Raw genomic sequence first — 26,312 nt, 5'->3', positions numbered from 1 at the left:
TTCGGAATCGTCTTATTCCTACACGGCACATTCTGTACAACGATGTAGCAAAAGTAGTTGAATACAGTTAGATAGTTAAAGAATAAGACGATTCCAAAGTACACGCGATGAAATGTAAAAAGCTATTATGATGTATCCGTATACTGTGTAACGATAAGTATTCCGAATTGGACGAAGAAAAATTATTTACAACGAATAAATCATTCTACGAATAGGCTACGAACATAAAATAACGATCGCCAACGAAAAAACGACGATGCAAGATTTCGGTAATATTTAAACAAGCATTCGGTTCGTTATATTTTCTTAAGAACGATCACGGAAGCCAAGGGAGACCGGACTCTTTGGCGCGAGAATAAATTCAAATTGCAGATCGAGCTCTTCTTCCACGATGATCTCGAACTCCCGTACGATCTGCGACAAAATTAGATAATTGAACGTATAACGATGCAACACCAAACGCGTTTCAAAATGTATCGCGCATGAAAACGTACCTTCGCCAAAATAAGCTGCAACGCGAGATCCACGAATCGCTTGCCCGGGCATATCCTTCTTCCAGTTCCAAAAGGAGCAACCAATAACGGTGAATGAGGATTGACAGGCGTTAGCCATCTATCAGGAAAATATGTTCCGGCATCTTTAAAATTCTCTTCGTCCATGCCTGCTATCCAAGTGTGTAAAAGGACCGTTGTCTAGAAGAAAAACGATGATTAAACGATGATCGAACGACGAGAAAGAAAAAAGAGAAGCGAAAGAAAAGAAAATAAAAAAAGGAAAAAAGAGATAACCCTAAAGAACTGGTTTCTGATTAACACAAACAGAAGCACCGCAGCCGTTACTCACTCCAGTAGTAAGATGATAACCACTTAGTTCGATGGGTTCGTCCAAAATGCGAGCGATACAGGTTGTCGTTGGAATCATTCTAAATGCGAAACGACATAATGCAGCCACACGTTAACACAAGTTAAAATCTTTTTAGAAAAGAAATGCGTCGCGCGTTACGCACCGGAATGATTCGGTGATACATGCGCGCAGATACTTGGCGTGCCGTAAATCCTCGATCGTCAAATCGCAGCCAGGCGGTGCCAATGAATAGGTCTCCTCGTAAAGTTTAGCTTGTACATCTGGATTACGCCCGATCAGATAGAATAGAAACACCAAAGTGTTTCCTAGCTGTGCACAACCACGAGACGGTAAGCATGCAAAAATGAGAAGGTATTGTAAAGACGAACTGCATCGAGATGCAGTAAAAAAAAAAAATAACGTTCTCACCGTGTGTATACCAGCCGCTATGAAGTCAACGATAGCCGCCTTCTTATCGCATATATCGAGACTCTTTTGCTTTAAAATGGATTGAAAAACAGCCTCGACCGACTCGTCTCTAGCGTCGTTTCGCTTCTCCAATATAGTGGCTTCGACGATCTCCGAAATGATACTGAAAGCCAGCATATCGGTATAAGACCCATCGAATTTTCAATCTATTCGCACGATACCGCCACGAACCAGCCAATACGTACTTGTATATCTCGTCCTCGCTTTCTATCAGTTGTTTGTACGCGGAAGTTGGTAATAATTTCCACAGCGGTAATCCGTAAAAGGCGTCCCGCGAGGCCGTAAAGTGTATCCTGACGGCTTCGGCTAATCTCGCGGCGAGCTCGCTGCTGGAATCTGGCTTTAAGAAACCCAAATGTCGACCCAAGATCAAAGTACAGGTGCCTAGACCGAAACGAATACAGAATCCAAGTGAAAGATCGCGTTACGTGCGTGATAACCACTACCGCGGTAAAGTATATCTTACTTTCGAGTCCCATTTTGTAGGCAAGCTCCTCGAAACCTATTACTTCATATCCCGTCCTTCGTCGACGAATCAACTCGATGAATGAATCTGCGGCGATGTTCAAAGCCGGGAAGAAGCCAAGAACGGTATTAGCACCCGTCAGTTCTGACGTAAGAGCTAACCGAAGGTCGTGCCACGTTTGTCCCTGTCTGTCGAATTATTCGTTCGTTTAAATCTAAATTAACAGCAACCTTCTCGTTTCTCCTATCGATGCGTTAAGCTTCTAGATATTTTACGACTGTAAACGCTTCTACGAAGAACTTTATCCTTCCCCTTTTATCTTATTACGTATGTGTACACGCACGCAGAGAAAGTTCGTCCTTAAAAAAATCAAAAAAAAAAAAAAAGAAAAAAAGGGAGATAAAGGAGATACCCACTCGTTGACCAAACCGAGATTCGTGTAACGATCCCGACGAGTTCGTCGATAGTAGGATATGACCTCTTGTGGGGGCCGAAGCGGATACTTGGAATTTCGGCGGAGAATAGTTTCGATATCCTGACGAGAGAATACGGAGATAACAGGAAAGTTCCATAATGCTTCCTCTTTACACAACGGTCCATATCGTTTGTTCAAATCTATTCTTGAATCAGAAACGATCAGCTATGTTAAAATGTGTAGGTATTGCGAATCGGAATCGGTTGTTCGCTACAAGACTCGATGTCTCGTGTCGTAACGAAAACGACGCGTATACCAGGGCCAAATTTCTTACCTTTGTAAGCATCGTGAACCTTGTTCAGCTTATAGTAGCCGATAGAAGAAAAGATCCATCTGGTTCCGAGAATCGGTAAAGGATACGGTCCCGGTACTTTGGTTACCGCTTCGCGCTTCTTATCGTCCTTCTCCTCGCCGGATTGTACTGTGAACAGATCGCACAAAAACATAAACGATCGCGCGGAAAGAAAGCGATTTTCTCGAAACCTTCGAATCGATCTATGTACTATAGAGCGTATCAAGCGGCGAGCAATAATTTCTCAGGCGAGCAACAGGATCGCATCGAACCACGAGGTTTATAGTTAGAAAGGGGATTGTGATTGTATACTGTACACAAACGAGCAGCGCTTCGAATCGAAGGCCGCCCATACACGAAATATCATTTTCCTTCGACCTTCGAACACGACGTCGCGTCGAAAAAAGAAATTAAACATTGTCCTATGATACGATGGCAATTACATACGTGCACGTTCTTCGTACCTTTTCTACTTGATTAGCGCGCGATCAACGATCCGTGCGAACGTACAAATTTATTTTCATAGCGCGAACCCGACGAAAGCGTTATTATTTTCAGAGAAACTTACCATTGCTTTTTTGAGACGTGCCGCTCCAAAACCACCATGCTGGCCGATAGCTAGTAGCGAAGATCAATATCGTCAAAAGAGTTACCGCGAGTACTTCGAACCAAGCGCTCGAGAGTAACATCTCGACACTCCTGTAAAAGCAGGAACAAAATCGCCCACTTACGAATATTGTCGTTCGATCGCGATTATTCGAATGGAAAAACAAATATTTTGAAGCTTCGTTATCATGTTACGAGATACGGATCTTTGAGCGAGAAGTACACATTGCGCGCTTATTATCTCGCGGGCTCTCGAATCTTTAACTTGAACCCGACGCGACGCAACGTGACGCGACGCAACGTGACGCGACGCGACTTGACAAACAATTATTATTCTTATAGACGTTCGTTATCTCGACGATAAAGGGATATATCGAGAAAACAGTCGCAAACTCGACACGCGCATACCAAACGCTAAGTATCGCGGTTATTTATATATTTCCATGTGACATTGGCTGCCGCGGCCGAAAAATTCGAATCGACGAACTGTAACCGCGAGGTATAACGATCGACCGTGTCGCGTAAAACACGAGTAGGTATGTATACAGTTGAGACCCGGTGTAAAACTGTTCGATCCTAGATAGGTAGGGGGTTCGTTCGACCGGTCTATGGAGAACGATCGCGAAACAGGAAACTGATAGAGAGAGAGTTTGTTACGCTTCGAGAGAATATAGGAGAAGCGAAGCGCGTGTTAGTACCGCTCGCGGAAGGAACGCGGATCGCGATAAATCCAACTAGTCGTTGGCAAAAAAAAAAAAATGACGCACCACCGCTGCTCCGAGTCCATTCGAAGTTGACTGACTGTCCCAGTGTTATTTACGGACCGGCGGTTTCTTCTATTTGCAGTGGGCTGATAACACGTGTCGTCACGATGACCCTGCTCTCTCTTTCACTCGCTAATCTCAAAGCTGTTACACGGATCGGAGAGAAAATGCCTAAATACCCGTCCCACCGATGCGATGTGAACGATACGATACATGATGACACGCTCGTCGGCTTGTATACGTTTCACGTAACCAAGACCTGTTGTCATTGCGAAATGGGTTACTTGCCATGCTCGTGTTATTAAAATTTTCGAAATACATAGTAAGGTCGAACAAATACGGCAGGTTATTTTAGAAAAAAAAAAAAAAAAGAAAAAAAGAAAAGAAAACACGCGATTCTTACATTTCGTTGGTCCACTGGTACCGTGGCAGCTAATTAAATCTAACGTCGAATCGAAATGTCTAACATCGTCACTTTGTTACAGGTTTCCTCGCTACGTTCCCCCGTGTTCTTCTAATTTTATACATACCTACTCTCAACGTTCTAAGATCGACGAGAAACACGTAACAAACCGATTAATGACAAAAATTATGTAACATCGCATCGAACGATACGTATATTGCTTTGATTAATAGCCAAATTTCTTTTTGCGCCGTACGTATACGTACAGCGTATCGGTCGTGCGGGCAAAGGGCTGATCTAACTATTAAATTTACAATTTTACGATTTATCCAGGAAATATAAACGAAACTACGATACAATTGACTCGTTAACACTCCGAATTCGAGTATTCTATTATTTTATTCTCGCGTAACGTCTATCTGTGCGAATCGATGCAGACCGTCTTTGGAGCAACTAAATAAACTCCATGAAAAACTAAACTGGATGAGACGAAATGAAAGAAACGAAAAATTTTTAAGAGACGGATAACGATCGAATCGATTTCAGTCCGTTTGGTTCATTGCATTCGAATAACGATCATTGATCTAAGGAAATACGAGTATAAACCAATTATTCGTTCCCACGGTATAAGCCGCTGATCTACCACTAGAACCACATGCTCACACGATGCGATTCACACTATTTATTTTAAATACGTGTACTGTCTCGCTTTAAATGGATTTTGTTCACATAAATATGAAGCAGAGGCAAAAAGACGATATACAACGAGTGTTTCAATGACCCGCTTGTGCCCGGATAATCGACGGATTTGTTTAAATTCGCATATTCGTGTCACGGGTAATGATCAACCAGTGGATAAAAACAAGACGTTCTTGTACTTACGAAGGGTGCGCGTAGTCTGAAGTACAGTTAAAAAGAGACGCCAAACGTCGCATCGTGTCGTCGTCGTTGAGATGATTGTGATGGTGGCGGTGGCGGTAGCGGTAGTAGCGGTGGTGGTAATGGTGATTGTGGTGGTGGTAACGGTGGTAGTGGTGGTGATGGTGGTAATGATGGTAATGGTGATAATGGTGATGGACTATGGTGATTTTGCTACTCCCAATGAGATTAACCGTAACCGTGACAACGTTGACGAAATGAAAAGCAATTCATCATATTGATAAATCTATTTTCCTATGATAAAAAAGCAGGCAGGCAAATTCTCGTCTTACATTTTATAAAATCAAACGTATAAATCGTTTTAAGGCGACGAGAGACGAGAAAACTAAGAAGTATCGTCTTCTATCTATCGTCAAATTTGGTAAAGTATACGTAATAATATGTATATTTAAAGATGTAAGACGTGTAACAAAAATTTTATAGTTTACAGGTTTTTATACAAACAGAGATACAATTAGACAAGCGATTTACGATATTTACAATCGATGTTGTTGCAAAGATTGCAAAGAATTTTTTCGCAAATATGAGATACGTACGAAAGATATAAAAAAAGCAATCCGAAGAGAGGAACATGTACGGAACACTTACCCATATATATATGCGTGTACGTACGCATGTACACACATACGGGTGGTATATCGTTGTACGAAAGGTAGTCGACCAACCAGGAAGTGATCACGAGCAACTGGTCACTCGCCGGAATTCTGTCCGTTGCGATTACACGCAATTTCTGTGTAGTCTGCTTTAAAATTGGAATTCCTCTTGGGATTCGTATAATGACATGTTATTAAAACGGGAATTTTCTCGTGCGGGACTTTATTCAGTGACGAAGATCGTGGCGCGTGTATTCGATAAAGCAAATTCCTTCCAAATTCTTCCTTGGTAGCTTTACTCTTCCAATCCTTCGTGTTATACGCGTATAACGTACAATCCTCTCTTTTATGCTATATAATTTTTCAAAAACCGAACAATGCGAACGCACGAACGCGTTTTACAATTGCAAAGTAACAAGTTCTTTCGGCATTAGGATTCCAGAGCCTCGTTTGATCGTCTTGACAACAGATGAAACGTTTCTTTCGTTTCCTAAATTTCCCGACGTGTTTTAGTACTTGAAACGATATTTCACAATTTAATCGTCGTACGACGCTGTACTTGTAAAAATGAACGGCACAACCTCTGTGAAGATATCGATATTTGGATCCAGACTGCGACCGAGGCCTTCGATCACTACCATACTGAGAATCACGCTGCTGAAGGTTCCGTCTTGCTTCACACGATGCCGAACCATCGCGGAAAACAATTCAGTCACAACGGTACTCACGTCTACCTGTAACATTTTGAAACGTTCCTCTGAAAGGGTTTTCATCGATTTCGACCATTGTTTCTCGCATTGTACACTCGTGTCTTTGAAAATGTTTTAAGATTACATTGATTCTACTTCGAAGATGCGAGTTTACGATATCTTTCATTGTATTCTTAAAACCGTCTGGGTCGGGGGATACGCGCGAACTATGTTCCAGAATGTATTCCGCTGCCAATTCACCCTGAAATAAATAAATGAAGAGGTGAATGGAAGAAAGGTAAAGGTATAGAAAGAGGGCAAAAGTAAGAAATATATGTAGGTACGTTTCCCATGAGCACCGATCGGAAGACATTCTTAAGATTTTGCCGACAGCGATCGTTCAGAGACACTACCAAACCACAATCGAGTATGACCAAGCGTGGATAAGTCGGTAAGTACTTCCGATCGATAAATTTCCAAAACCAGGCGCTAATTTTTCCAATAGGTTCGCGATTTGTCTGTACCAAGATATTACCAGGATGCAAGTCACAGTGAATGAAGTTGTCTTTAAACACCTGTCATTTTCCCGATAACTTTCGTTGTAATTAATCAAGAAGAAGAAGAGAATTACTCGACGCGATACCAATCATGTTGACAGACCGCGCTATACCATTTTTAAAATCGTTTTAATCCCTATCTTAGCCAGCTTTCCTTGCAATGTTGTATCGTGATCTTCGAGATACTCGGAAATCGGAAAACCTTCGTGAAAACTTTCCACGAGAACTTCGCGCTGTGTAAAATCTGTGTAGGGCCGGGGGAATATGACATCCTTTTTCCTCGAAAAATTTTTCGAAAACTGAATCAAATTCTGTGCTTCCAAATTCATGTCAACCTTTACAAAACAGTTAGTATATAAGGACAAATATTTTAAATAGCACTATAAGATCTAAGCAATTAAACTTGAACGTGAAGCTTGCTTGATTTTCCATTATTTGTGAAAATTCATCGATGCAATCGTTAAGACTGAGCCATTGCAATTGAGGCACGATATATGTCGCGCATTTGCAAATCCCTCTCATTATGCAAAGATCTCTTCTAAATTAAACGACAAAGAAAAACGATGCAGAGATTCAGGAAGATTGGTTATTATTTTCCATTAGACCATGGTATATCTCATACCTTAGTTGTCCTTTAATTCCAGGATGTAAAATCTTAACCGCTACCGGTTGTAGCTTCCGACTTACATATGCATTAACGTTCTCATCTGTTTCGTCAATATTCAACGTTTTCTCTGAAATTATTTTATGTCACGTGAAACGTTTACAATTCGATATAGTAAAACTAATTTTTTTCGTATATTTACCAATGAAACTGATTAACGAGCCAAATTTTAAATATTCGATAACTGCAACAAGATTCACGACATATTATACATTTATATATATACGCATTAAGAACTACGGAAGCATTAGAGCTTTTATTTTTCGTATGACTGGAAAGTTTCGTTGAAGTTTGATCAGAGGCGTGTGTAGCAATGTGTTAGATAAGATGAAAGAAAAGATCGTGCTTAAATGGCTTACTTTGAATAAATGCAGGTATTTCAGGTTTTCGCGTTACATCCACTCGAGCATTCAGATCTACCCATGCCTTGTACACCTGCCGGTCGGACAGATTCATCAAATCGAATGAACGGACAAAATACGATCTATCGATCAAACTTGATCGATCCAATTTCATTTTTATACCTGAGCACAACACCCTGATCCGATAGGCATCTCGTGTTCGAATTTTACGAATATATTCCTCCAATTCGAGCCGTATATGGCTTTAAGCAATTGCTTTGTATAAATCCAAGAATGTGCGGAAGCGTTATGTTGCAATAATGACAGCGTACGACAAACATCTTCAGGAAACAAATCTTTTCTTGTCGACGCCCATTGACCGAATTTTATAAAAATTGGCCCGAGAAATTCGATACCTGCAATTGTAACCTGCGAACGATATATGTTTTCCTTTGACTAACGAATAATTACCTTTCCGAAGTATTATCGGAAACACGTGTCCATGTGTAAAACGTGTGATCAAATATACGACAGTCAATCCAGTAAGAATAGAACCTATCACAAGAATTCTTGCCACGATTAAGATTATATCAAAGAAACTTTCGTATTCCGTGTTCTTTGCCAACAGATCGTTTTCATAAATTTGCGTTCGATGCTGAGGCTTGTAAGACAAGATAAGAACAGCTTTAACCACTCGCTTTGAACTTTCAAAATTGCTAACGTTTCTTGCTATCGATCGATGAAATCGTATCGGGGTTACATATTTTTTTCTTTGCCACTTTTCTCCAAGATTTTGAAGGAATTTGTTGAAACGAAATGTTCTTGAAAAGTTCGAATAGAAAGCCATCGCAGATCATTCATCGCACTCGGATGGTGGCTCTGTCATGATAGATTACCCATCGATTACTTCTATAAACTTTTCATTTTTCAAATTAATCCATTCTTCCATAGTCTTTATGGGTTCATTCAAATTATATATTTCGATAAAGATATCGTTTTGGATATAACAACTTCTATTTGTAAAGGTTAAAATACATATTAACATTCAATATTACATACTGAAGTCATGTTAATATACCTCCGAAATCTATACATGCATGTTAGAGTACATGCATATGTTATTCAAATTTTGTAATCAAATTACGTACATTTCTTGTTTCCTCATTTGGTAGCACTGCTCGGTATATTCATGAAATGTGAATCACGAGTCGGTTGTTATTCCTTTCGTGAAAGTGGGTGTCTGCTAAACTTTTCTTTGATGTATAAGCTTTCTTAACTGAAATACTATATGTATAATCAAGGAAACGTAACGAAAGATAAAAGCTTCAAAGAAAACAATGGAAATGATTACTACACTACTTTACTTCTAAGAAATTCGGTTGTATTTACACCTTCTTAACCAAACTTGATCTTTATGATCTTCGCTTTATGTATTTATGATCAATAGTTAACTAAGAACACCTATCAACAATTCGCTAGAATAATCTACAAACGTTATTCTAGATCTGAATATTCATATATGCACGCATGTTGTGACATATTCAAAAATAACCTCCATTTGCGTGCGTAACACTCAAGAATGACATCGTCATTGTAGCATAGAAAACTAAGAATAAATGAAATGAAATATAAATGAAATTCAATAAATGAACGGAAAAAGCATTGTATATACTTCATCGAGAAGGTGTGAATTATAATGGATACGGAACAACATTTTTCATAATTGGGTACATTAAAACAGAATGAGTTAATATTAGACAGAACTTAATAAGCATAAGGTTTCTAACAGTGTTAAAGAGTCATTGTAGAATGCCTACAATAGCCAATTCATCTTTAACGTACGAAATTCTTATGTATCTAAACTCTTTTTATTTTGGTATGTTTGCTATATGTGAACTGGGTATGGGCTTTTTTAAAGCTGCGAATCTACCCTCACCTGGCACAAATACAACATTGGCAGAGTTTGCGCTTTTGTCCTTACTTATAATCACAGAAGGAGCCAGAATTTATTTTGGAAGGAAAGGGAATTTGACAGAACATGGATTACCAATTCTCATCGGAGTTATTTTAACTGTACCCAGCACCTTGGCAACGTTATACTTTCTAATTTGGCAAAATTATGTGCTCAGACTAGAAGTGATTCTTTGTAGCATACAATTGGTACTTCTAGCATCTGAGTTAATCATTTCTATCTTATGTCTCGTCGCTATTTACAAATCTTCGTCCCCAGACGAATAAACAACCTCATTAGTACTTAAGAGTTTTAATTGATTGCATCATATTGTATGTTTCTGGACATTAATAAAAATTAAAAATGATCTAATCTATGAACGAGTATGTTTTTAATCTTCAATAAAATATCCTACAAATTCCTATATATAAATGAACTTTGTAGACAATAAATCGTACAATCAATATGTTGTTTATTAATACTTTTCTTGTAAAAATGACATTTTTTGTTTATAATAAAATAAATATTTCTTAAATAAATAATGCATTTTTCTGTCTAATTATTTTTAATATGTATATACGTATATATATATATATATATATATATATATATATATATATATATATATATGTATGTATTTGTATTTAAAAGTACTTTACTTAAAAGTACATTAGTACATTATCAAATAACAGATTTAAAAACTGGATGTTTAAAAATAACTGATTGTTTTCTCCAGTGCTTGTAAAATATATATGAAAACTATCAAAATAGTATAATCAATATGAATTGATCACTTTTTTCTAACTATATCTAACAAAATTTATGTACATCTAAAAAAGAAATGTACAAAATTTAATGAAATTTGTACCTATGCCTTTTTGTTTCCATAATTAACTTTTATACTATTTGCGCAGCCCTACGTCTTCTTATTGCACGTAATCGATTGCTACAATACATTCGTAAGAATACCGAACCAAATACTAGTAGAATGCCAATGATACCAATGACTGTCACACGATGATGATATACCAAACAAGATAATAATATAGCCAAACCCTGAAAAAGGAAGAAAACGATACCTCGTAAGCTTGTTTATTTTATTAATAGTAATATATTTAACAAAATAATTACCTGTCTTATAGTCATCATAATGACAAACGTTACTGGACCAAATTTAGAAATTGTATAAAAGATATACAATTGACCACTTGCTGAACAAATTGATATAAGTGAGCAATCCACAATGAACCTAGGATACTGTGCAATAATAAGAATATTAAAGTTGTATCAGAGATTGTTGCTATCATTACCTTAATTAATTAAAATTACCTTTGTCATAAAGGAAAATATAAGAGGGAAACTTGATTGTTGAAATAAGGACATCGCAGTTAATAAACAGGAGAACATATTAACTACACACATCATTTGCACACTCGTTACCCCATACTCATTAAATAATGCACTTTGCCAGGTACTTGTAAAACTATCTAATAATAAATAGCCTCCTAAGAGAATAATACCAGATATAGTTGTAGCTCCATCTAAAAGCATTGAAACAATAATTAGAGAAAAAAAAGATTAGTAGATTTACAGTAAATGACAAAAAGCGCTCACCGCCTTTGTAATCTGAGCTATTTAACATGAACAATGTCATTCCAATAGAAATGAGTACAGCTGTAACATATTCGTAATATTCATATGTGGTATGTGAAACTACTTTTCCCATTATCATTACTGGGATTATTTTCGAAGCTTTTGCCAATACCTGAAATATATATACCATATTTAATTAAACGTAATTACCAAACAAAATTCTGGAATCAAGAAATAAAAAACAAAATGTTAAACGGATGAATACCTGTGTTGGGAAACTAACATACTTTAGAGCTTCATATTGACACCAACTGCTCATGATATTTGATAAGGAGCTAAATGCATACTTATAAAGAGGTGCTTTGTGTTGTGGTTGTCTTTGAATTATTAAATACAACCCTGACATTAAGAATGCAAGAATTCGATTTACAAATACTAGAAATTGTGAATCTTGGAAATGATCCTTGTTGCCAGCAACGTCTTCATATTCCTGAAAAATTAAATGTTTTCATAAAAAATTTTTAATGATTGTATAATATTAAACTAGACTATTCATACTTATAAAATATTATGAATTTTGCAACCTACATTTTAAACATCATCTCGAAACAGTATTAAAAGTCTATGTTCAAGAAAATAGAGTTGCAAATTCAAAAATCTTTGCTTTACAGAAACCTTGGATATCCTAGAAGTAGTGACTAGCAATGATCAAACTATAAGTTAAGAATGTTCTTAGTACATAATGGGCATTATCCCATATTAACATGTACTTGAAAATTGTTAATGTTGTTATTTTACAATGTGTGTATGTGTTTTTATTAAACAGATTATACCTGCGTCATTATTTTTTCTTGTAAGTAACCCCATGTTAAATAACTAATTTGCAACCCAAAAAAACAATATAGGAGTAACAAAGCATCTTGTGTAAAAGTACGTTGGCTATGATTCGATGGCGTAGATGTATAAGAAGATGAATCCAGTAGTCCTGTTTCATAATGACCCACAAAACATAAATGTACTAGTTTGGGTATGCACCCCTTGCCTGTTTAAAAGCATCACAATTTTAAATAAAAGTTCATAAATTCTTTTCATTTAATTAATATATCCTATCACTTACCTCCCCTTTGGATATATTTGGTATGACGAACATATTTGTATATGAGGCAACCTGGCAATAATACAGTAGCATAACTCAATAAATTTAAGCATAATTTAATAATCCAATTATAGGAGGAAGTTTTTAAAAAATTTTCTCCGGTATTCACAAAAGACTTAATAATTTCACTAGCTCCAAATATAAGGCTTACTGAAAGTAGTAGCAATATGCTACAGAAAAAATTATATTAATAAGTGAAAAATATCATCCAAGGATTTTATTTATTTGTACTATATTTTTTAGAAGAGAGAGGAAAAGAAAGAAGAAAAGAAATAAAAAGGGAATCATAATGTTAATGCATGGCAGTCTCATTATTTCAACAATTTCGTATTTAAAACTTACCATATTATAGCATCACCCAAAAAATTTCGCATTGTTCCAATTATAATAGAATTTCAGTAAAAATAAATGATTATGAATTAACTGATTGTTTCATAATTTTGTTTTTCAACATCAAATATTTTATGATTGCCCTACATGTACTACATGTTGCGCGTACGTTTAATACACAATGTTATTTAAATCATTTTAAGAAATTAATTATTTAGAAACAAGATATAGAATTCATCAAAAATCCGTAATAAAAAATACAATATAATATTCTGACTAATAATTGAAAGGTATCTAAAAATATTTCGTTAAATCATCATTTAAAATGTAAGTCACTTGCATTTTCCTAACAACCAACTGATACAACAAACTCATATCTGTTGACAGAAAAACTATATGTATACATATGTACATATATATACATATATCATGGCCATCGATGTATATATGCTTTATAAATACATACGTTAGTTCGATTGTTCCACTTTTTTATCCAACAACTTTGATCATTTAATACATGCCTCTTATTAACTTATAAATGCAAAATTCCGAATCTTATTTTATTTTGTATACATATCAATAATAGAGTATTTTTATTTCTCCTAGCTTATAATAAATATTTCAATTCAATACAAAGCTTTCACTGTTTCAGATACATTCTTTTTTGTAATAAAAATAATACATCTGCATATCCGCGTATGTAATGAAATAATATTTTAACTTGCGCAATATAGCATTTAATCCATTATAGTGCACGTAATAGTAAAGTTTGAATTATCGATATACCAATCTTTCATACAACTACACAATGGTTATACGGTAAATGAAAACATAAAATGCTCGAGGATTAAAAATATAAATAAAACCTTTATTCTTCTATAATATAATAACGTAAATTGTTTAAAAAAATTACTCAATCATGACTTCATTAGGTAAGTATTAAATTTAATAAAAGACAACCAAAGACAATTTGAAGAATGACAAATTATAGAGCTACTATTTCTATCTACGTGTACTCCCTCTTTAAAAGAACTTACCAGTAAGGGAGCTGAACAGAAAATTTGCGCGGGAATTTTATCAAACAATGTTTCACTGTAATTGCGGCATAGCAGTAGCGTGTAATCATATTAAATATAAATACGATATTTTTAGTAATTAGTATTTGATATATTTCATATAAAAATAGAACAATTCATTACTACAAGATCATTACTGCAAGATAACGTATTTTTGTATTTTCTTAAGGCAAATCTGTGTTTCTACTAATAAAAATGACTACTTCTGCTTGCAAATTGTACAAGAGACCATTTACAGTATGCATAGAGGGCAATATAGGAAGTGGTAAGACAACATTTTTAAGTCATTTTAAACAATTTACCAATACAACCGTTTTACAAGAACCAGTAGAACTTTGGCGAAATGTTGCTGGAACAAATTTATTGGTAAGATTATTTGAATATAGATTTATTGCTATTCATGTAAAAATATATGTAACATTGATAAATATTCGCTTAAAATATTTAGGAATTAATGTACACAAATCCTAGGCGCTATAGTTTCTTATTCCAATCCTATGTACAATTAACAATGCTGCAACTTCATACTTACAAATCTGCAATGCCTTATAAAATTATGGAAAGATCAGTATTTAGCTCCAGGTGCTTTATAGAAATTATGAAACGTTCTAAACTATTACAAGAGGTGGAAATAATGGTCTTAGAAGATTGGCATGACTGGTATATACAGAATGTTAATATAGTAACGGATTTAATAAGTATGTTATCATAAATGCATAATATAAATTATATGTTTCTCATTGATAATAATATTAGTTATTATCTTTATATTAATGCAGTTTATTTGAGGACATCGCCGGATGTTGTATATCAGAGAATGAAAACAAGAGCGAGGAAAGAAGAAAATTGTGTATCATTAGAATATTTACAGCAAGTTCATAATATTCATGATGAGTGGCTCTATCATCAGACACTATTTAGCGTACCAGCACCAGTTCTAATAATAGATGGAAATAAAAGTTTACCAGAAATGGTCACACAATTTGAAAATTGCAAAGACTTAATTTTTGGTAAAAAAGGGGAAAAGAAGAATTAGGAAAGAAAGACAAATATGTTACAAATGTATGTATGTATTACTTGAAAATATTTTTTGTTTCTTATTTATATTACTTATTTGAATTGCTTATATATATTAATTGTACATTAATCGCACATACTTTCTATTTGTACATATACTAGAAATATAATATAATCATTTTAAGTATACCTGTATGTAAAAAGAGTGAGAGAGAAAGGGAAAGTGGTTTTATTATGTCAATCGTTTTATAATGATTGCATAATATGACATAATTGTACATTTAATATATATATATATATATACATTAAATAATTGCATTTAAGAAAAAGATGGATTTCTGAACACTAAGCAGTGAAAGGTTATACATAGTTGCCAATGCAAAACTGCAGTTATCTTAAGCAAAGCAGCAATCGGCGGATGATAAGCCACGCTTTCGTAGGCAAATGGATATCCTAAGAATAAGATATTTGTACCTGAAAAATATATATCTACATAACCATGTCTGTCGCGACTCACGGTACTATCCGCGACTTTGCCCTCAGAACGCCCACTTATGCTGCTTTATATTGATATCTGCATTAATTGTATCTTGTTCGACAATAACTACATGCATAATTAAGATTAATGTTATTGTAAGATCAAAAGATTATATTATAGGATTGTATTACAATAAATATTATATTATATTTATTATAGAATTTATTTATTAAAACGACTCTTTAATACAATATACATTACAGATAGAAACAGCAGTTAACTTTTTACTCTAGTTATTATAATTAATATAAGTTGGATACAATTAAAAATAATTTTCGTTTCTGACTAATAAATATGATAATTACTTGTGGAATATATTCGACTAAAAGATAAATTGTTCAAAGATTTATTGTTACAAAGATAAAGTTAAAAAGCGTTATGTCGACTCGCTGCGAGCAGAAGCTAATCGTATTGCACAATCGTATTCTTTACAAATCCATAAGATGTTTATCAAATTACCAATATCTGCATTTTTTGTATTAGCTTGTTTCCAATCCAGAAATATTTGATAAATTACCTAGAAATATGGTCATTAGTACAAAAACTTGCAGTGATACAGATAAGAATATAAACGAGAAATAGTATATTGGAATCAAATTTACTTCACTTATGCCCCTAAATTTGTAATTTTCTTCGAATTGTTCAATTTGACCGTCCGAATATAACAATTTTCTAGCAACGTCTTTCCAACCATGTCCAATATAAGTTTTAATTATAAATATATCATCTAAATTAATTTCGTCAGTACAAGTACGTAAACGTTCTACTTCTGCTGGCATTTGTCGAATATTTTTTGTCCATGTTTCTTCTGATGCATCAGAATTATTCTTAGCATATTGATTAATATTACAAATGTAACTAGTTTTAGAGCCAATTTTTACACCGTTTGAATTAATTATATTGTAATTCACTACATGTGTTCCTTGTGCTGTAAAGTAAAACATGATCGCTTTAATACAAATTTAACAAATTTGATTTTTTTCAAGTTTAAAGAGTGAATAATACTTACAATGTTTGCGTTGTTTCGATTTTGTTTTTGTTTTAATATTCGGTTTTCTACGTTCTTTTGCATCATCTTGGGAACCTTTCGTATCATTCAGATCTTGTTTTTCGGTAGAAGACTTGGCGCTCGTAATAGGTACTGCGTCGTCTTTTTCGGGGGACGTTACGTTCTTTAATTTCAATTGCGGTTCTGTAGTAATTGGAACAGATTCGAATTTGGTCGTCTTCGTTTCATCACCGTTTACTGTATTTGGTTCTAAATTGTGAGTATATCCTTCGATCGGTATTCGTGGTGGATCAGGTTTCGCATCGGTTGTTAACATATGAAAACGATGAGATAAATTTGAAAGTATTGGCATTTTCCTCGAAATTCAAATGCCTTTCAAAAGAAGTACCTCTTCGCTATCTTTTTTTTTATGATAGAAGTATCATAATATAAATTTTATATTTTCACTACCATCATGATTGATAAATACTACATTTTCTGATAAAGTAATCTACGAAATAAATATATTTTATAAATATAAAGCCAACTCGAAAAAAGAAAAACAAGGACGTAACAAATTACATATATCCATTTGTTAATTTCTTTATTACATAATTATACAACTTTTATAATTGCATATATTTCAATTCTTTATATTATACCAATATGAAGATCAATTCGATGAAAGGAATTATTTACCTTATTTTAATTAAAATATCAGATATTTAACAATATTTTCTTTGCATATTCTTCATTCGTATCCTTACCTTTCCTTTTGGATATTGAGTTAAGGAAATCTTCCCAGAAAAATCGTTATTTTTAATAAAATTTTTATTTCCTTATTATTCATGCATTATGTTCTGAACCGACGATATCTAGGACACCAAAATTTATAAAAATAGTTACAAACAAAAAACATTAATTAGAAATATTAATGATATGAATATGAATATAAATATAAATATGAATATAAATTCTTAATGACCTTAAGATAATCTGGGTTTTCCAGAAGTGAAAGTTCGTCGCAATGGTGTTATCGCAAGTAATAGTTATCAACACACTGGAATAACCGAATTTGAAATAGACAAAGATTTCCTCTCATTGTTTGTAACATTGTTTTAATTGCTTAATTTATGCTATTTCATTCTCATGAAACTTGATATAAATGCAGTATGAATCATTTCCGAAACACATTGTCCGTAATGAAAGTGTAACATTTCAAATAATGTCCATTACTTATCAATATCCAAAAGCAATAAAAGTGCGAAAGTTTTAAAAAATCATGCTTCATATTGAAAGCAGCATTCTCTTTTTGCTAATTGCAATACAATTGAATGATGTAAAATATTTTGAAACAAAATATTTATATGCGTATAGGATCTACATTTCAGATAAATTTCCTTGTTTAAAATATTTAAATTAATTTAGTCCTACAAGACTTACAATATCTCGATTCCTGTGCGTTTTTCAACCTGAATATCCTTTCTTTATTTCACAAAAAGTTATATGCGTTCATTTGTATACATGATAATATCACTTCTAAATAAAATTTATTTCGTTGTTAACCTCTTGACTGTCATGAAGCTACTCAACAGGTGGTATGGTTTACTTGACACTACTTGACGCAAACGTATCGTTAGGATATGACGTAAATGTATAATTTTATTATGTACGAGATTTAATATATTTTCACTCGCAATCAAATTTTTCTTTTCTCTCCAATTATAATTTATTTTATTTAAGTAAAATTTTCTTATATTTTCTTTAGTACATAATACAATAAATACAATACAATAAAAGTATCTCTTTGTAAATTGACTTATTATTAAAAATATGAATCCGGAAAATATTTTAAAAAATTATGTATTATCCCAATATACCACGGAAAAGTTAATAGTAATTAAAGAAAAATTAAAACAAGATATAATTCAAGCTGATCCTTTTTGGCAAATAATAACTAGGAAGGTTAGTATTAATAGTTGCATTAGGAAACAAAATTATATTTAAGGAAAATAATATTGAAGTTTGCATTATCTCACTTAGAAAGGAGTAACAGATATAGATGTAGAAGAAACTTTAAACGAAAGCAATAATGATTGTAATGATATTTTATCCAACACGTCCGATCAATTTTCATCTACTCAGTTTTATTTTACACAACTTGATAAGCTCTGCGATAAAAATATTAGACAGGAGTGTGTACCAAAACTTGATATCACAGAATATCTTTTTGAAGAATTGGAATGCCCTAATGGAAAATTGGATTTAAATCAATTAGAGAATTTAACAGATGCTGAATTTCAAGAAATAGTCTGTGATTTAGAAAAAAAACTAACTATGCTGGGTACATATAATTTATGTTGTTCCTTGAATAATATGACTTTGGAACAACGAGTTAAATACACAGAAACTTTTTATACCCATTTATTATTACCAAAGGTGAAGTTTGAATGATATTAATCTATAAAGAATTAGACTGCTTGTATAAATTTTTACACAAACATGGCTAATAATGTTTGAATATTATTGCAGATTATTGCTTTGAAAGAACCTTCCAGATTACTTTTATCTGCTTTGACAGAGAGCACTCAGAAATTTCCAGATGATATTCAGAAGTTCATTTTTATTCCACTTTTAAACTTTGATTTAACAGACACAACAATTATTGATGCTATAGTAAATACTTTTGAACCTCAAAGACGTATCGTTCTTATTACGTAGGTACTAATCTTATTATTAATCAATTAAACTTCAAAAGAAACTAAAGTGTTAGCAATTGAGCGATATCATTCTTACAGAGAATATTTATCATATGTGAAAGAACTCAATTCATGGCATCTTTCTTTCCTACGTACTTTGATTGATACTAAGACAGATATTACCACAAATGACAAACTTATACAGTTATTATTTGAGAAAGCGATTGACTTTGCCAAGGATAAAAATTTCGGGAAGCTTGTATTATCATTTATAAAGTCAAATATTAAATTTTCAGATGAACAAAAACAATCATTATGGGAAATAGCAAATATTAATCAAACATTGTTTAAAAAACCTATTCAAAATGTACTAAAATCTATGTAATTTATGTAAATACTACAAACCACAAATGATAATAAATTTTATTTTTTCTATAACTATATATTTGTTCCCCAATCTAAAAATTAGAGGTATAGGAGATGTAAAATCAAAATATAAAACGCGTGCGCATAAGAGTTAACACTTTTATACAAGTACGAATGGGAAAAACATGACGGAAGAACTTTCCGGTGTGACAATCGTTATTTTTATTGCGGCTGGAGTACTAACAATATTATTACTGTTTATATTTGCAAAACGACAAATTATGAGATTTGCATTACGATCACGCCGTGGTCCTCATATCCCCATCGGGCACGATGCACGAAAGGTACGAGAAATTGTAGAGGTTAAGTTTATTTACATCTACAAATATGTACATCTATTACATTTACATTGAAAATTAATGCTTGTTTTTTTGTTAAAAACAAAACATTTTAATTATGCTATACAATTATTTACTATTTTGAATACATGTGTCTATATGCACATATACATATATACATATCAAAACACAGTACATTTTCAATCTTTTAGTCACTGAAAAAGGAGATTGAAAGACGAATAGAAGTAATACCAAGAATTCAATACGAGCCGCAACTTATTAGCGATCCAAGATTTATTTTAACTCCTCGAGGACAGGTTTCACCTCATTACTACAGATTAAAAGCTGTAGATGATGTTAAGACCTTGGGTATAATTATATTTATTATGGTAAACAGACTCTTTACGTTCAAACTAATTTTCAATCTTTTTTGTAGAAGCTGAAATTACTAAATATGATAATTGCTTAAAAAGACATCCATCTGAAAATTTACGGGCATATTTACTTGCCATATTGGCAACGCCATTAAATGGAAGTGGACAACGATTAATTCATCAGTTCTGCGACTTATATGAACATGCACGACACGATCCAACTGAATTTGGTGATGAGGAATATCAAGTATATACCCGTTTATTCCTTAAATTAATGGACGCGTAAGTATGATTCTTTTAAATTATGGAGTGTAAATTTAAAGTTTGTAGTGTAAGTTGTACTATAATATAATGAGACAAAACATGGTGTCCTTAAATGTTCCCTTAGGGCTCGTTTATTAAAATCATATCCAAGCAGTAGGAAATCTAGTCCAAGTCGCACACCTATAAAAAAAAACATTGAAACGAAACGGAATATATTAGAACCCAAGATGAAACTACTGGAAGATCAAACATTGACTGGATCACGTCCGAATACATTAACCGTGATGATGTTGGATAATAGCGAAACATCTGTTTAGCATTATGAAAGTCGTCACATACAACACATGTGACGATATGTTTGTTCAGAATTGTCAGTCTCTACATCATATGGGATTGCAAGTAAGTGAAATACATTTTCAACTTTTGTTTTAATGGTATTTCACAAATATGTTGCTCCTTTTAATTTCATACCTTAAATTTGCAGTAACGGATACGTTTTTTGTTCCAACTTGCGGTTAAATATCGATGTCCGTCTTAATCGATAAATATTTACTCCATACATTTTTATAATATGAATTATGTCTTAAAGAAATTAATGCCCGATGAAACATGTATTTATATGTATTAGAAATATGATTTGTTCTCATATAATTTAACCATTCCATCATCTGAAAGAGGTATATAATATCTTTAATAGACTGTTAATTCTAGAATAACTATATAACTTCTAATGAAGAAAAAAAATATTAAATTGTTAAATTATCATTCGGACGCTAGTTGGATGGTTTTGTATAGAAATAAAAGTAATCGTGCGTACCTGTGGAATTGCATGTTTCCAATTCTCTCTATCGGAAAGAAGTGTTAGAGCTTGAGGAAATAATTTTATTCTGACATTTTGCGATTTAATCACTAGATCTCGTTTCATTAACATGGAGTCTATGCCAGACAAGCTTATCACAGAGGTAAATAAAACAGTACAATAGAATTGTATTTTGTCATTATGATTTTGTGATGAGTCCATTAAAAATCCTTGAACCTGTGTCATAAGTTCCAGAATCCAATTTGAACTGGATCTTTCGAATTGCATATTGGCTTGTACTTTTTGTATAATTTCGAGAAAATATGTTTGCACACTTTAATAAAAAATATTAAGACGCATGTTTATTCACATGTTTGATGTATCAGTAAAATTACAATAATGACCAAGAATGTTACCTTGACGTAGAAGCGAAAGTTTCACCGATGATCTCGTTCAACCACTTTAAGGAGGCTTCGGAATTAGACTTTTTTAAAGACAATTCGGCTCTAATTGCGATCGCATTCTTTAATTTACTGGCCATTGTTTCCCACCACACTTTAGGAGATGTAGTTCTTTCTAAATGCTCCATTGGTAATTCCAAAGCTGCCGTGAAATAAGGGTAGAAACGGTCGCACGTTAAATCTATTTTGTCCAAAAGTTCTTCCAGTATGGTAGAAAGCAGTGTAGAGTTAGCATGGCATATTTCTGGATTTCTTAATGCCTGAGCATATGAATACATGATGCAATGAAACGATTGTATCGAATTTTCGTTCATTTTTTTAATTGCACATTCTAAAGTAGTTTCTAAGAACCGTTTAATGATATTTGGTTGTACAGCTTGACACAAGTACTCGAGATTTGAATACAATATCGGGTGTTCATTGTCTTTCCAAATGAAATCTTCTGCATCGTTTACAGATTTATACGTCAATAGATAATCTTCTATAAAAGATTTAGCAGATGAAGATACCGTCGCATGATGACACGCGATAGAAAGAGTATATTGCTTTGCTTCGGCTGATAGGTGAAAAGTATCCTTCAAAAAACTCCAATTTACATTGGGTAATGGTTTCGGATATTTATGAGCGAATATTCGTAGGCATTCCGTAACGATACAATGATTATTCGAATCAAACTTATTAGTTTTCCTCAAATATTCACCGACCGCTCTGATTACGCTTTTGTCTCGTAAATATTTAAAATTTTGCGGCTCCCCTTGAGGCCAGTCGTACATGCCGGATCGGAAACTATTTACTTCTTCTATCACGAAGGAAATTAGAAGGTTCCCGGCTGCTGACAAGGTCATTTTATTTATATTTTGAAGCATTTGGATCCAACAAACACCAGGTATATACGGAAGCACGTCCTCTGGCTTTTTTACCGTGTCGGTTGGAATTTTCGCATACGTAGCTGGTAGTACGAGATTATATCTAAATTCTACTGGTAATGTTTTCAAGGATAATTGTTCGAGACGGTACGAAGCTAGAGCTTTAAGCGCAGCTTTGATTACCTTTACATCACTACATGTCGTGTATTTCCACAACTTCGATACGATATCGTCGATCAATTGATGGTCGTGTTCTTCGAGGCATTGAGAAGAAGGTGCATAGAATGCAACATCAGCAAGTAGTTCGCACAAGCTTTCTAAAACAACAGACCGCTTCTCTTTTTCCATTCTTGGAGATAGTACTCTCCATGTTGAATAAATGTCTATTACGGATGCTTTGTAAAGAGCAGAAATACATCCAAGCGCGAGCGCACTTGCGGTTCCGCCGTTCATACCCGTCGAACGATTTAATATCTGCAATATCAATGGTACCAATTTTTCCCCATGTTCAGGATAATTTTCACAAATATGTTTCATAGCTCTTGCACAAGTTGCATCCGAATACCAGGAAAGATCGCTTTCCATTACTTTGATTATTGCAGCAAAAAGAAATCTGTAACATCTCGGTTCTTTTTTCAATGCTTTCAAATATAATTCGATTATAAAATATTTCAGTTGCTTGTCACCGTTTAACAACTGGTTCAAGGTATGATTAACGATTGGGACATTTTCTTTCGTAATCATAAGCTCAGGCATTACCAGTAACAAACATTTTGATTCTATACTGCTTTTACATTTGGTTAATTTATGCAATACCAATGAGAGCACGTGCGATCCAAAATTTGTCCTTTCTCTGCTAACATCAACGAGTATATTACAACACAGTTGAACTATTTGTGGCTCGTTTGACTGTAGAAGGAGACCAGATATCAATAGTTTACATTTGTCTTTTAAGTAAGTTGGTACGCATGATATGTTGTTCAACCATGATAGAATATCATTTTGGTTCCAGATACTCAAGCAATGCACTAGCTCCGTGTAGAATTGAATGTATGGGTCGGAATGAGTAAACACTGTAAAAAGTTTATTTGAGAATATCGTTTCATTGTTGCACGTTAATTTCGTTCTTGTAAACATCTCGCTGGCTAAATCTCTCGCCATGTCCAGTGCCTCAGAACACAATACGGATGGATATGCAATCCATTTTAAAATAGATGCTATCAAAGTGTAGAAAAATACATCATTGTAAGACATTTTCTTTGCTATCATCGTACCTATAATGTGATAAATTTATCATAACAAGCATATTTCGAAAAATTGGTAAAAGTCGAAAATTCTTATAAATAGTGGAAAATACCGGAAAATACTTACATATTTGTAAAGTAGTATACAAATAAATAGCTGGACATAAAGTAATTACTTCTGCCATTAATGTTAGCACAAGATTCCCAATATAGCTATCACAGTGGTCTATGATAAACAATATAACATGAAAATTTGGTGTTGGATCAGAACCTTGCTGTAGTAATTGTATAACTAAGGACACAATCATCGGCAACAAAGCTGTACAATATTCTCTGTTTCCTTCTGATGCAGCTTTTTCTGCAAGCTCTAAGATTCTATAGTTTGTATTTATACAAGAATGAATTTCCGCTGTGCACATCCAAAGTAAAACTTCTGTCTGCACATAAGTACTGTGTCTCGATTTAATTAACAATTGCCAAATTTGTTGCATACAGTAATCCATCGAATCTGATGAAGGATTGCATAAAACATACAAAAATACCGGTCGTAACATTTTCATGCCCTTTTCTCTAATTCTGAAATTTGGAGAAATTGTACATACATACATGCATATATAGATATAAGAGCATGCATAATTATAGATGTATATGATGTATGTATATATAATATATGTATATACATTTTTATACATACCGAGCATCCTGATGATTCAGAATAAATGTCATCTGACTTAATATAGTTTGCCAGCTACGTTTATCTTGAGTTAAAATGGTTATAAAAGGGTGTTGTGGCGTATGTAATGTAAACGGATATATATTTTCTTGTCCTGTATCGCGTTTTAAATCTAATATTAGTAAATGGCTTATGGTTGTAGTAGCAACCATATAATTTCTAAAACGTGTGACATATTATAGAACGATATTAAGGAACAGTAAAGATACATAAAGAATATCTTTCATGGATTAAATGAATTTCTGTACTTTATAGAAGAGATACTCGAGATGAAAGTAGCTAAAGCCTCGTTAATGTCCCATAATCCATTTTCAACCAGAGCAGTTAGGGCTTGACAGGCGGATATGCTGAGTGTGACATTTGTACTATCACGTTTTGTTAATAACAACTTAAACTCGGGTATCTGTATAAATTGATGAACGGAATAAAGAGAATTAGATTAATATTTCTTCTCTGATTAAAGCAAAAGTAAAAACGATATATTGGATCATATAGTAATTGAACGAATACGTGTTTTACCTTGGAAATATGGTCCGTTTGTCGATCGCATTTCTTTTTCTTAATGGATTCGAAGAGTTTCGACGTTGCCTGTGTAGAAAAATACATAATACAGTTGGAATAGAATACCAGGTGAAAAATATAAACGTTTAATTGCGATACATGAAAAAGGGAGTAACTCACGTGCGATATTAATACAGGATTCGTCGATTCTAATTTATATTCTATTTCATCCATCATGCAGACGTAATATTCCAATAATTGTCCTATATATTAATTGTCATTCAATTCAGTCACTGTTCCGGTACTCTCTATCACGGTAATGCGTGGATGAAATAAAACTTGGGTCGTGAGTGTACGAAGCGAAATATTTAGGTTATAAAACATAACCTTGTGCGTGCATCGTTAAAAATATATTGAGATCTGTAACGGTACACTGTTAATATACACTGTTCATCGTTCATCGTAAAAATTATGAAAATAAGAGTAACGTATTTGTACGAAGAATATAGTATATGTATAGGTTTATCGAGAGAAATGGAAAAAGTAACGATTACTTCTGTGTTACATGAAGGATGATAATACGAAACTAAAGTGTCATAAACCCATGAACGTATTCCCTTTTACCGCTAGTTCACACAGAGGTCCTCAAGTAATGTTAAACGTTATATTACAATTTTGTTTGACAATGTACGAGTAAACGTAAATAGATAAAATTGTAAAAATACCATTTGGCAGAAAGATATACGGCAATGATTCATATACGAATACTGACAGGATAGAACGAAAGAAGGAGGAAAGAAAATTGTACGAAAAGTCGGTTGAGTCGATAACACGAGGGAACTTTGAAAAGACGCGAACTCGTTAAAGGACGATAGTGTACCGATCGAGGATATTGTA

The 26,312-nt window shown here is 33.6% G+C and overlaps 9 protein-coding genes across 19 annotated transcripts; 4 read left to right on the top strand and 5 right to left on the bottom strand.

Annotated features, from left to right (window-relative positions):
* Positions 1 to 246: 246 nt before the first annotated feature.
* shd (cytochrome P450 family 24 subfamily A member shade) lies at positions 247 to 5,069 on the bottom strand. 2 transcript variants are annotated; one of them, XM_033326970.2, is made up of 11 exons: positions 3,939 to 5,066; positions 3,134 to 3,264; positions 2,548 to 2,694; positions 2,215 to 2,413; positions 1,799 to 1,986; positions 1,518 to 1,716; positions 1,273 to 1,435; positions 1,007 to 1,173; positions 844 to 922; positions 495 to 692; positions 247 to 414 (listed from the first exon to the last, which is right to left on the bottom strand). In XM_033326970.2, the coding sequence occupies exons 1-11, from the start codon at positions 3,956 to 3,958 to the stop codon at positions 307 to 309; spliced, it is 1,599 nt and encodes a 532-aa protein (XP_033182861.2). In that variant the 5' UTR covers positions 3,959 to 5,066; the 3' UTR covers positions 247 to 306. The 2 variants fall into 2 exon arrangements, with proteins under 2 accessions (XP_033182861.2, XP_076480321.1); XM_076624206.1 differs by having other exon boundaries at positions 1,007 to 1,435; positions 3,939 to 5,069.
* A 1,362-nt stretch (positions 5,070 to 6,431) lies between these two features.
* On the bottom strand, positions 6,432 to 9,376 carry LOC117155406 (putative aarF domain-containing protein kinase 2). Its single transcript, XM_076624210.1, is given in 10 exon segments — positions 6,432 to 6,821; positions 6,904 to 7,224; positions 7,227 to 7,451; positions 7,537 to 7,654; positions 7,739 to 7,850; positions 7,923 to 7,964; positions 8,140 to 8,215; positions 8,305 to 8,537; positions 8,593 to 9,134; positions 9,270 to 9,376. Coding segments are annotated over 9 exon segments (1,746 nt in total). The 5' UTR covers positions 8,969 to 9,134; positions 9,270 to 9,376; the 3' UTR covers positions 6,432 to 6,578.
* Positions 9,306 to 10,448, top strand: LOC117153285 (transmembrane protein 216). Its single transcript, XM_033327188.2, has one exon. The coding sequence runs from the start codon at positions 9,931 to 9,933 to the stop codon at positions 10,357 to 10,359; it is 429 nt and encodes a 142-aa protein (XP_033183079.2). The 5' UTR covers positions 9,306 to 9,930; the 3' UTR covers positions 10,360 to 10,448.
* Positions 10,449 to 10,719: 271 nt separating this feature from the next.
* Positions 10,720 to 13,745, bottom strand: LOC117153218 (adenosine 3'-phospho 5'-phosphosulfate transporter 1). Of its 2 annotated transcripts, XM_076624207.1 has the most exons (9): positions 13,618 to 13,745; positions 13,164 to 13,528; positions 12,783 to 12,991; positions 12,499 to 12,707; positions 11,931 to 12,155; positions 11,687 to 11,837; positions 11,402 to 11,613; positions 11,204 to 11,329; positions 10,720 to 11,128 (listed from the first exon to the last, which is right to left on the bottom strand). In XM_076624207.1, the coding sequence occupies exons 2-9, from the start codon at positions 13,193 to 13,195 to the stop codon at positions 10,970 to 10,972; spliced, it is 1,323 nt and encodes a 440-aa protein (XP_076480322.1). In that variant the 5' UTR covers positions 13,196 to 13,528; positions 13,618 to 13,745; the 3' UTR covers positions 10,720 to 10,969. The 2 variants fall into 2 exon arrangements, with proteins under 2 accessions (XP_076480322.1, XP_033182931.1); XM_033327040.2 differs by lacking the exon at positions 13,618 to 13,745 and having other exon boundaries at positions 13,164 to 13,588.
* A 172-nt stretch (positions 13,746 to 13,917) lies between these two features.
* Positions 13,918 to 15,935, top strand: dnk (deoxynucleoside kinase). 2 transcript variants are annotated; one of them, XM_033327164.2, is made up of 4 exons: positions 13,918 to 14,083; positions 14,397 to 14,593; positions 14,676 to 14,925; positions 15,007 to 15,935. In XM_033327164.2, the coding sequence occupies exons 1-4, from the start codon at positions 14,071 to 14,073 to the stop codon at positions 15,261 to 15,263; spliced, it is 717 nt and encodes a 238-aa protein (XP_033183055.1). In that variant the 5' UTR covers positions 13,918 to 14,070; the 3' UTR covers positions 15,264 to 15,935. The 2 variants fall into 2 exon arrangements, with proteins under 2 accessions (XP_033183055.1, XP_076480323.1); XM_076624208.1 differs by lacking the exon at positions 13,918 to 14,083 and adding an exon at positions 14,094 to 14,269.
* A 177-nt stretch (positions 15,936 to 16,112) lies between these two features.
* imd (death domain-containing immune deficiency protein) lies at positions 16,113 to 18,354 on the bottom strand. Of its 5 annotated transcripts, none has more exons than XM_033327112.2 (6): positions 18,214 to 18,337; positions 17,756 to 17,830; positions 17,470 to 17,645; positions 16,792 to 17,281; positions 16,385 to 16,710; positions 16,113 to 16,299 (listed from the first exon to the last, which is right to left on the bottom strand). In XM_033327112.2, exons 4-6 carry the CDS (start codon positions 17,141 to 17,143, stop codon positions 16,159 to 16,161), a joined length of 819 nt encoding a protein of 272 aa, XP_033183003.1. In that variant the 5' UTR covers positions 17,144 to 17,281; positions 17,470 to 17,645; positions 17,756 to 17,830; positions 18,214 to 18,337; the 3' UTR covers positions 16,113 to 16,158. The 5 variants fall into 5 exon arrangements, with proteins under 5 accessions (XP_033183003.1, XP_033182994.1, XP_033182974.1 ...); XM_033327103.2 differs by having other exon boundaries at positions 17,538 to 17,645; XM_033327083.2 differs by lacking the exon at positions 17,756 to 17,830 and having other exon boundaries at positions 18,214 to 18,354.
* Positions 18,340 to 20,039, top strand: LOC117153225 (uncharacterized). The gene is made up of 6 exons (XM_033327063.2): positions 18,340 to 18,439; positions 18,539 to 18,735; positions 18,814 to 19,209; positions 19,303 to 19,487; positions 19,569 to 19,836; positions 19,939 to 20,039. Exons 2-6 carry the CDS (start codon positions 18,604 to 18,606, stop codon positions 19,966 to 19,968), a joined length of 1,011 nt encoding a protein of 336 aa, XP_033182954.1. The 5' UTR covers positions 18,340 to 18,439; positions 18,539 to 18,603; the 3' UTR covers positions 19,969 to 20,039.
* LOC117153263 (protein C1orf43 homolog) lies at positions 20,021 to 21,801 on the top strand. 2 transcript variants are annotated; one of them, XR_004463572.2, is made up of 5 exons: positions 20,021 to 20,179; positions 20,386 to 20,542; positions 20,610 to 20,829; positions 20,936 to 21,210; positions 21,296 to 21,801. XR_004463572.2 is itself a non-coding variant. In XM_033327145.2 (4 exons), exons 1-4 carry the CDS (start codon positions 20,021 to 20,023, stop codon positions 21,126 to 21,128), a joined length of 729 nt encoding a protein of 242 aa, XP_033183036.1. In that variant the 3' UTR covers positions 21,129 to 21,801. The 2 variants fall into 2 exon arrangements, 1 of the variants encoding a protein (XP_033183036.1); XM_033327145.2 differs by having other exon boundaries at positions 20,936 to 21,801.
* Positions 20,034 to 26,284, bottom strand: LOC117166800 (focadhesin). Of its 3 annotated transcripts, none has more exons than XM_033351107.2 (10): positions 26,141 to 26,284; positions 25,596 to 25,835; positions 25,434 to 25,502; positions 25,163 to 25,317; positions 24,876 to 25,073; positions 24,309 to 24,757; positions 22,027 to 24,211; positions 21,629 to 21,944; positions 21,283 to 21,479; positions 20,034 to 20,991 (listed from the first exon to the last, which is right to left on the bottom strand). In XM_033351107.2, exons 2-9 carry the CDS (start codon positions 25,650 to 25,652, stop codon positions 21,327 to 21,329), a joined length of 3,582 nt encoding a protein of 1,193 aa, XP_033206998.1. In that variant the 5' UTR covers positions 25,653 to 25,835; positions 26,141 to 26,284; the 3' UTR covers positions 20,034 to 20,991; positions 21,283 to 21,326. The 3 variants fall into 3 exon arrangements, with proteins under 3 accessions (XP_033206998.1, XP_076480313.1, XP_076480314.1); XM_076624198.1 differs by lacking the exon at positions 26,141 to 26,284 and adding an exon at positions 25,970 to 26,134; XM_076624199.1 differs by lacking the exons at positions 25,163 to 25,317; positions 25,434 to 25,502; positions 25,596 to 25,835; positions 26,141 to 26,284 and having other exon boundaries at positions 24,309 to 24,689; positions 24,876 to 25,015.
* Positions 26,285 to 26,312: the final 28 nt, after the last annotated feature.

This window comes from Bombus vancouverensis, chromosome 14 (genome assembly GCF_051014615.1).
Source record: "Bombus vancouverensis nearcticus chromosome 14, iyBomVanc1_principal, whole genome shotgun sequence".
NCBI lineage: Eukaryota > Metazoa > Arthropoda > Insecta > Hymenoptera > Apidae > Bombus > Bombus vancouverensis.
This window is presented reverse-complemented; position numbering and strand designations above follow the sequence as displayed.

Excerpts from the sequence above, each read along its gene's own strand:
- LOC117153263 (XM_033327145.2), top strand. The coding sequence starts at position 20,021 with ATGACGGAAGAACTTTCCGGTGTGACAATCGTTATTTTTATTGCGGCT. Across the intron at positions 20,543-20,609 it reads AGATGATGTTAAGACCTTGG|AAGCTGAAATTACTAAATAT; the intron begins GTATAATTATAT and ends TCTTTTTTGTAG. Across the intron at positions 20,830-20,935 it reads TTCCTTAAATTAATGGACGC|GGCTCGTTTATTAAAATCAT; the intron begins GTAAGTATGATT and ends ATGTTCCCTTAG.
- shd (XM_076624206.1), bottom strand. The coding sequence starts at position 3,958 with ATGGACTCGGAGCAGCGGTG. Across the intron at positions 2,695-3,133 it reads CACGTCTCAAAAAAGCAATG|TACAATCCGGCGAGGAGAAG; the intron begins GTAAGTTTCTCT and ends ATCTGTTCACAG. Across the intron at positions 1,436-1,517 it reads AGCGAGGACGAGATATACAA|TATCATTTCGGAGATCGTCG; the intron begins GTACGTATTGGC and ends GCTGGCTTTCAG.
- dnk (XM_076624208.1), top strand. The coding sequence starts at position 14,236 with ATGTTTCACTGTAATTGCGGCATAGCAGTAGCGT. Across the intron at positions 14,594-14,675 it reads TTGCTGGAACAAATTTATTG|GAATTAATGTACACAAATCC; the intron begins GTAAGATTATTT and ends TAAAATATTTAG. Across the intron at positions 14,926-15,006 it reads TATAGTAACGGATTTAATAA|TTTATTTGAGGACATCGCCG; the intron begins GTATGTTATCAT and ends ATATTAATGCAG.
- LOC117153218 (XM_076624207.1), bottom strand. The coding sequence starts at position 13,195 with ATGCGAAATTTTTTGGGTGATGCTATAATATG. Across the intron at positions 12,992-13,163 it reads TTGGGTGATGCTATAATATG|CATATTGCTACTACTTTCAG; the intron begins GTAAGTTTTAAA and ends TTTTTTCTGTAG. Across the intron at positions 11,129-11,203 it reads TTATGATGACTATAAGACAG|GGTTTGGCTATATTATTATC; the intron begins GTAATTATTTTG and ends TTCCTTTTTCAG.
- imd (XM_033327083.2), bottom strand. The coding sequence starts at position 17,143 with ATGCCAATACTTTCAAATTTATCTCATCGTTTTCATATGTTAACAACC. Across the intron at positions 16,711-16,791 it reads ATCGAAACAACGCAAACATT|CACAAGGAACACATGTAGTG; the intron begins GTAAGTATTATT and ends TTTACTTTACAG. Across the intron at positions 16,300-16,384 it reads AATTTAGGGGCATAAGTGAA|GTAATTTATCAAATATTTCT; the intron begins GTAAATTTGATT and ends CCATATTTCTAG.
- LOC117166800 (XM_033351107.2), bottom strand. The coding sequence starts at position 25,652 with ATGATGGATGAAATAGAATATAAATTAGAATCGACGAATCCTGTATTA. Across the intron at positions 24,758-24,875 it reads CTGAATCATCAGGATGCTCG|AATTAGAGAAAAGGGCATGA; the intron begins GTATGTATAAAA and ends TCCAAATTTCAG. Across the intron at positions 21,480-21,628 it reads GGAAACATGCAATTCCACAG|ATGATGGAATGGTTAAATTA; the intron begins GTACGCACGATT and ends TACCTCTTTCAG.
- LOC117153225 (XM_033327063.2), top strand. The coding sequence starts at position 18,604 with ATGAATCCGGAAAATATTTTAAAAAATTATGTATTATCCCAATATACC. Across the intron at positions 19,210-19,302 it reads CCCATTTATTATTACCAAAG|ATTATTGCTTTGAAAGAACC; the intron begins GTGAAGTTTGAA and ends ATATTATTGCAG. Across the intron at positions 19,488-19,568 it reads AGACGTATCGTTCTTATTAC|AGAATATTTATCATATGTGA; the intron begins GTAGGTACTAAT and ends TCATTCTTACAG.
- LOC117153285 (XM_033327188.2), top strand. The coding sequence starts at position 9,931 with ATGCCTACAATAGCCAATTCATCTTTAACGTACGAAATTCTTATGTAT.